Raw genomic sequence first — 8,114 nt, forward strand, 5'->3', positions numbered from 1 at the left:
CCTAGCACACAATAGGTGCTTAATAAGTGTTTATTGACTTAATGTATGTTAGATATACAAGTGGCTAATCCAGTTGACCTTGAAGAATGAGCCTATGGCATTCAATCAATCAAAAAATAAACATTTATTAAGCACCTACTATGTGTCAGGCACTATTCCAAGCACTGGAGATACAAATAGAGGCACATACCATACCACACCATGTTTTCTCTCAAATAAAAAAGAAAGGGGGAAGGGGGAGTATGGATTTTATTTTAGGATCTGATTAAGGCTAAAGATCAAGGCCTGGTAGAAACAGTCAATTTTTAATACCAAAAGAAAGGCCTCACCCTTAAGCTCTGATGGCCTATTCCCTGGCTTCTTTCTACCTGCTTTAGAGTCTACTTAGTAGGGATGTGAGGCAGGACCGGAAAGGGTGCCATCCACTTTTTAACTCTATGCTTATTCTCTTTATTATTCTTTTACTTCAAATATTGAGCCTCTTTCAGAGACAGATAGAGGGAAGTGGTGAGAGTGATTATAGCACACTCAATTTCAACTATCTTTTATCAGAGTGTGTTTTGAATGATTTTAAGTTACCTACAATGATATCTTTTTATTATTTCCCTTTGAAAGTCTCTAATGCAATCCATTTTTATCTCTAAACTTTTCCATTTTTGCCTCCCTCTTTTAAGTCATCCTTTTCTCAGAAATGAGTGATAAGTGCATCCAGCAAAACTATGAAGTAAAAAAATTAGGAAATTTCTATAAAAGATAATTTTCTTCATAGCTAATGAATTAGTTTAGTCTAAAAAGCTAATTGTTCTGAGTACCGGGTTATTGTCCATTTGTCTCTTTGTAGTAGTGCCAGCAGTCAGGTGAGAGAAAGAGCATTGGAGTATGCTGTTGAGCTTTCACAAACCTAGGGTCACTCTTCTCATGACCCGGAGAGTCTGCCTTCTGACCTGATTTCAAGCATTTTCCTCTGCCATACAGGATATCTTTTTGTCATCAAAGTATAAGAAGGAAAAATGTTTATTTCATGTGGCAGGATAGTCTCTCTACAATGCACAGGGGCCCTTCTGAGCTTTCCAGTTATTAAATCAGAAAATGGAAACTATATATGGTAAAATCTACCTCCACCCCAGAAAGTGATCTGATATAATGGATATGGCAATCTATCCTAAAATCTTTAATTTAGTAAGCTGGTTATTTTGAGATCTCTTTTGTGATCCCAAAACTTTTTTCCCCTAAAAGCACAATGGTATATGGTGAGAAGAGGGAATCCTTAGACATTTATCCTCAATGACAGGACTTTAGATAAGTGGGGGACTAGCAAAGTTGTCACCATTATTTAAAAAAAAAAACATTCAGCTCTACCCTGTGAAAGTGAACATTGTTGTGGTGATGGTGATATTGTTCTTGGTGTCATTGATGAAGATATAAGTAGTTTTGAGGAATTTTGGAAAGTGATCACCGCATAAAACAGGGTGCATTAATAAAAACCTTTTGTTTTTACATGAAAATGATGCCAAAAATAAAGTGAACTAGAATTCATTTTTAACTGTAAAATAATACAATCACTTTCTATAAAGTCTACAGACTGTTTTCTTTATTGGTCTTAATTTATTTCACCATTTTCACAACTCAGAAAATATAAGGCCATCCTATTTGCCTGTTAAATCCACAACAAACTGGGAGTTAATGGTTAGTATGAGAAACTACAGTTGTACTTGTTCCAGTTACCTACTGAGTGAACTCAAAACAATTTTCTTCACTACAAATTCTAGAATTAGAAACAAGAAGATTGCTAAACAGGGTCTTGAGATTCCAGAGGAATACTGTGATTCTAGGGTCTAGTAATCAAGACCACCAGTCTAGCCTTTGGAACAAGCAGAACCTCACAGGGTTCATGGTTCTCCATTTTCACATGAACTAGCTGGTCTGAATGTGAGGAATAGGGCAAGCAGCATATAAAGGCAGAATCAGGGACATGATTGAGCAGATTCTAAGTTGCTCATGAGAGCTGATTGCTGAATTTTCAGAGGGAGTACTTACAGCTCAGAAATTGGAAAATACTAGAAATCACGGCTGGATTTAATGTTTTATTGATTGTCTAGACTTTGAAAAGTGGTGAAGAAAATTTTTAAAAATCACATTAAACTTAAAGTGTGTCATGCACATGTTTTTGTCCCCTCAGAGAGCTGGTTGTTAAACATTTACCAGCACACCACTAGGTAGTACCCCCAATCTTGAGACCAAGATACAACCTGCCTTCTGGACAATGGTTCTACATGATTATACTAATTTTGAGGGAAAGGTTATTCATCTCACTCAAAACACTCAATCAAGAGACAAAAAATATGAAATAAGAATCTTACACATATACTGATAGAAATTTGTCCAAAGCTAGTCACTTTCTCTGAATTTTTTTTTAAACCAAATCTGTGTCTCATTATTGTCTCGGGCTTCCTGGCATTCTTGAGTGATTTCATTTGGCTATGAGATCCACAAAGCATGCCTTCCAGACCAATTCACCACAGTGGCTTGGCTAGGAAAAAAGTTTTCTGAGTTCACTAGACAGCTATTTCTGAGGATCTGGAATTCACCTGGTTGTGTTAAGTTATTGAACTTAGTGAATTGTCTTCCCAAATAGGAAATGGTCTAGTCAGCTAACTAGTGAAGTGTGAACTTGCCTTTTGGGAGGTTAGAGATCTCCAACTCTGTTCCCTCAGAGTCCTCTTGCTGCCATCTGCCTAGTGCTATCAGATGGTTCCTTGTATTCAATGTGCTCCCCAAATATTACCTCTAGGCCAATTCTCAACATTTCAATCTTTACTTTACCTCCTTCCCCTAGTAAAGCCTATATATACTCAATATCTTTCCCTCACAGCTCTAAGTGATTAGAAATACATAAAAGAAATTAATTGGACTCAGGTATTAAATGGATTATGGTAGTTTGGTTCTACCCCTCATAGCCCCTTTAACTTCACTAAGACTTTCAACTCCCTAAGATAAAAGAGTCCCATGAAAATTTTGGGAAGCTATGTATGGTTATTAGTAAAGAAATAATTGGCAGCAAAATGGTCCTTTTGATCAATCAAATCACAGTACATAGCCAGCTGCCATGGCACTATGCGTCAACTTTCATTTCATGAATTTCTAATTGGTGACTGAAGTGGATTCTTACTCTATGTCACTGTATGACTGAGTAGCTAATCAATAGTAGACCAGATAGTTTAATAATTAATTAATGCCATCACTCAGTCAATTAGTAACAATAATGGAAAGAAGGAACAAACATAACCGCTTCCTTCTATGTTTTTAATGTGTCCCTTAACTATTTTTGGATCCTCTTTTGGGACTCATTTCTGAGAAAAGGATGAGTTAAAAGAATGAGGCAAAAGTGGACAATGAACAATGTTTGAAGACACAGTCTTAACTATAGTCTTTCTATGGAATTCCTCACTTTCCAATTTTTTTTGAGAAGGGCTATGAAAAATGGGAGGAATAATTAAATACATTTCTAGTTGGGGCATCTTCAAAGCCATTGCCAAAGACTTTAGCAGATGTGTTGCAGTGTTCAAGTCGCTTATGATCTTTGTTGTGGATAGCAGAAGTAAGTTAGCAAGGAAAAAGGAGCAAAAGACTCCAGAATACATATAATCCTTAATAATCTGATACAAAAATCTAATAGTTTTGAGGGCTTCTTTCAAACTTTCTTAGAATTATGGCTGAGAAAGTCAGAAAAAAAGCTGATTTTTAGATACTCCCATGCTTCTGATACTTTGACCATAGGCTGAGGAAGAATTTAAGAAATTCATGGCTACCTGAAAAATAAATTTATAGGCCAGAATTGCAAATTCTTTAAGGGGTTTCAAGGCCCCATTGTCACTTTAAAAATTATATAAAACTACATATTACTACATGTATGCATGTTGTGCATGTATGTGTATATGTGTGTATATATGTGTATACGTATGTATGTATGTATAATTGTCTTGCACAAAGGAAATGGTCTAGTCAGCCAACTAGTGAAGTATGACCTTGCCATTCAGGAAGTTTGAGGTCTCACAGAGTTTTTTTGTTGCCATCTACAAATATGTGTGTGTTTCTGTACACGTACATTTATACATATGTATATACACACACATATATATATATAGTTGCTAAAATTAAACTGATTTTAAATCTAAGCAAAATCTCAATAAGTTCAAGTCATAGGGTCAAGAAGAAAGATATCTTTGGGTTCTGAAAAAAATGGATAAATTTGATACATGTGTATATGTGAATGTGTGTGTGTGTGTGTGTGTGTGTGTGTGTCTATTTGCATGGTAAATCTGGAAGTACATCTAGAATCAAAGTGGCACCTAGGAAACATTTGATTACTGTCCATGCAGTGCTACCTTTGACCTATATTTTTCCGCCTGGTGATACTTCAGTTGACTCTGATGGTTGAGGGGAAGCTCTGTTTTTTCTTGTCCAGTGTTTGGAGACATAAAGCTCAGAGCTACTAAGTGACCTGTTATCTATACCATTTTTCTCTTCCCCATCTCCTATAGCTTCTACCAAGGCCAGCTCCTGAATCTGTTGATCAAGTTCATGGATGTCTGTTTCTTCATCTGAGGAGCAGTCTGTACTATAATCAATCTCTTCCATACAAGGAGGCTCGTCATCCAGTTCCACGTCAGTGCTGTTGCCACTGCTGCTCTTGCCACTGTTGCTTCTGCCACAGGTTCAACCAAGAACAAATAGGGGATGGTTAAGAAATAGACAAGAACACAACAGAGACACAAAGAGACAAAAAAATGCAGAGAAACAGAGACAGAGAGTCACAGACAAATAGAGACAGACAGAGAGAGACAGAGAGACAGAGGTAGAGAGAGAGAGAGAGAGAGAGAGGGAGGGAGGGAGAGAGACACAGAGAGAATGTTATCCACAAAAAATGCTTTCTAGTGAATCAAATAGGAACCTGGATTATAATCCTAACTATTCCTAATGCAACAAAAGAAATGAATGCAATCTACTTAAACCCCTAGGTCCTCACAAGGTCTATCTGTCATTTTGCTTATCAGTTGTCAATCTAAAAAAACCCAAGAAGCATTTATTAAGAACCTCCTATGTTTAAGGCTATGTACTAGACTAGTGATGGGGAACCTATGGCTTTCAAGGTCCTTGGGTGTGGCCTTTTGACTAAGTTGAAGTTTTTCAGAACAAATCCTTTTATTAAAAGTGATTGTTCTGTGAAGGTTGGATTCAGTCAAAGGACTGCACTTGAAGACCTAGAGGGCCACATATGACCTCAAAGCTACAAGTTCCCCATCCCTGTACTAGACATTGAGGACACAAGAACAATATAGAAAATAATATTAGGATTATAGAGCTAAAGCTTGTTGGAACTGCAGGGGCTACACAATCCAAACCCCTCATTTTGTAGAGGATTATAAGGTCACATAGCCAGTGCTAGTCATCTGACATTTATTAAGCACCTACTATGTGCCAGGCACTGTAATAAGTGCTACTGTCAGTTGTGTGATTGGGACTCAGCTCCTCCTAATCCTTATTCAAGGCCTTTTTCACTGTACTACACACAAGAGGCTAGTAATACTGGGCATAGCATATGGAATCCTGAGAAGTGGAAGTAAAGGAGTGAATGACAGGTAAAGGGGACAGCTTACAAAAAAAGGTGATGCATAGTTCTTTGTTGCCAATAAAATTTATATTTATCACTTCTTCCTAGCCCAAAAATCTTGAACCTGATACACCATACATTTTAGCAAAAATTTCACCAATTTTACATCTAAGCAATTTTATTAATAAATTTGAGTCACTAGGTTAGGAAGAATTATATCCTTGGATACTAAAAGAATGGTTACATTTGATTAGAGTATTATCTTCAGTGACACTTTAGAACCTGTGGAAACAGGGAGACATATTACCAAATTGGAGAACAAATGTCTTAATTTTCATTAAAGGGAAAAGAATGCAATCTTTAAGCTGTGATTATGTGATTATGACTTCAAATCTTATCAAAATTCTAGAATATGTTATGAGATTTGGTTAGTAAACCTCTCAAAATGGAAGTAGAGGTTATGAAGATCGCACATGACTTCAACAAAAACAAGTCAAGTCAGAATAATTTTATTTTATTTTTAATAGTTTTTGACAAGTTAAAGTGGTTAAAAGGAAGGGTACTAGAGTTATAATTTATTGGTATTTTAGCAAAGCATTTGATAAAGTGAACTGATAGTGGAAGTACACAGATTAAAATGTAATTGACAAAAAGTTAACAAAATAAGTAGAAATACAATAAAACATAGGTAATATTTCATTTTTAAAACGAAGTCAGGAAGATGGCAATGAGAAGCCAGGAAGTTGCCTGAGCTCTCCCCAGTTTTCTTTGAAAACAACATTAAATCAAGCCTCTAAACAGATTCTGCAGCAACAGAACCCACAAAAAATGATGGAGTAAAACAACTTTTCAGCATAAGATAACTTAGAAGGACTTCAGGAAAGGTCTGTCTTACTTGAGTAAAAGGGGAGTGGAGCCCATCAGAGATGGCATCTGGGCAAGCCAGTAGGAGGCTCTTAGGCACACCACAACTCAGTAACCTATGCCCCTCTGTCCTGACTCAGCAGACTAGTGACACGACAGGCCAGCTGTGAGGCCTTCAGCCCAAGTGCAGAAGGCAAACTGACAGCCTCAGAACCTTGGCATAGTAGGCATGACTAGTTCAGGCCACCCTAGCACAGTGAGCAAGCTACCAGTACCTGAGGCTATAGTGTAAAAATCCAGTGAGAAGGCCCCTGGCCTCCAGCACAAGAAACTTAGGACAGTGCCCCCTGTGCCCCAGGAGCAGAGCTCAACTTTTAAAAATGAGCAAAAAACAAAAAAAGAGCCTTGACCAAAGACAGCTACTGTGGTGACAAGGAAGATCAAAACAAAAACTCAGAAAAGCACAATCATGTCAAAATGCCTACATGTGAAGCCTCAAAGGGAAATATGAATTGATCTCAAGTCCAAAAAGTCCTCTTGGAAAAGCTCAAAAAGGATTTTAAAAATCAAGTAAGCAAGGTAGAAGAAAAATTGGGAAAAGAAATGAGAGTTATAGAGACTTATAAAAAAAGAGTCAACAACTTGGAAAAGAAGGCAAAAAAATTGACTGAAAAAAAACAACTCCTTAAAAAATAGAATTGGCCAAATTAGGGGAAAAAACTTACACTGAAGTAAATGACTCCTTTAAAAGCAGAATTGGCCAAGTAGAAAAGGATGTACAAAAGTTCACTACAGAAAATAATTCCTTAAAAGATAGAATTGGGAAAGTGGAAGCTAATGACTCTTTGATACATAAAGAATCAGGCCAACAAAATCAAAAGACTTAAAAAAATAGAAAAAAATGTAAAATACCTCATTAGGAAAAAAAAAACTGACCTGAAAAATAAATCCAGGAAAGAAAATTTAAGAATGATAGGACTACCTGGAAAACATGGTAAAAAAAAAAATAATAACCTGGACAGTATCTTTCAAGAAATTGTCAAAGAAAACTGCCCTGATATTCTAGAACAAAAATGTAAAATCATCCTTGAAAGAATCCACCAATCACCTCCTGAAAGAGATCTCAAAATGAAAACTCTAAGGAATATGGTAGCCAAAGGAGAAAATATTGCAAGGAACTAGAAAGAAACAATTGAAGTATCTTTGAGTCACATTCAGAATTACACAGGACTTAGCAGCATCTAACATTAAATGATCAGAGGGTTTGGAATTTGATATTCTGGAAGGCAAAGGAGTTTGGATTACAACCAAGAATCAACTACCCAGCAAAATTGAGCATAATTTTTCTGAGGGGAAAGTGCATATTCAATGAAATACAGGACTTTCAAACTTTACTGATGGAAAGATCAGGGCTGAACAGAAAATTCAATCTTCAAATACAAGACTCAAGAGAAGGATAAAAAGGGAAATAGGGGGGAAAAGCATGTTATTAAATAAGATGAAATGGTTTATATCCTCACACAGGAAGATGATAATTCTAACTCTTGAGAACTGTATCTTTATTAGGGTGGTTAGAAGGAGTATATACATACACACACACACACACACAGAGAGAGAGAGAGAGAGAGAGAGAGAGAGA

At 36.5% G+C, this 8,114-nt stretch overlaps 1 protein-coding gene across 1 annotated transcript in view; it reads right to left on the bottom strand.

Moving 5' to 3' along the window:
• Positions 1-4,392: 4,392 nt before the first annotated feature.
• Positions 4,393-8,114, bottom strand: part of AGBL1 (ATP/GTP binding protein like 1) — an 868,369-nt gene continuing 864,647 nt past the window's right edge. Inside the window, 1 exon segment of the mRNA XM_027851980.1 lies at positions 4,393-4,687. Coding sequence (XP_027707781.1) covers positions 4,393-4,687 — 295 coding nt within the window.

Source organism: Vombatus ursinus, unplaced genomic scaffold (genome assembly GCF_900497805.2).
Source record: "Vombatus ursinus unplaced genomic scaffold, bare-nosed wombat genome assembly UNPS02009205.1, whole genome shotgun sequence".
Classification (NCBI taxonomy): Eukaryota; Metazoa; Chordata; class Mammalia; order Diprotodontia; family Vombatidae; genus Vombatus; species Vombatus ursinus.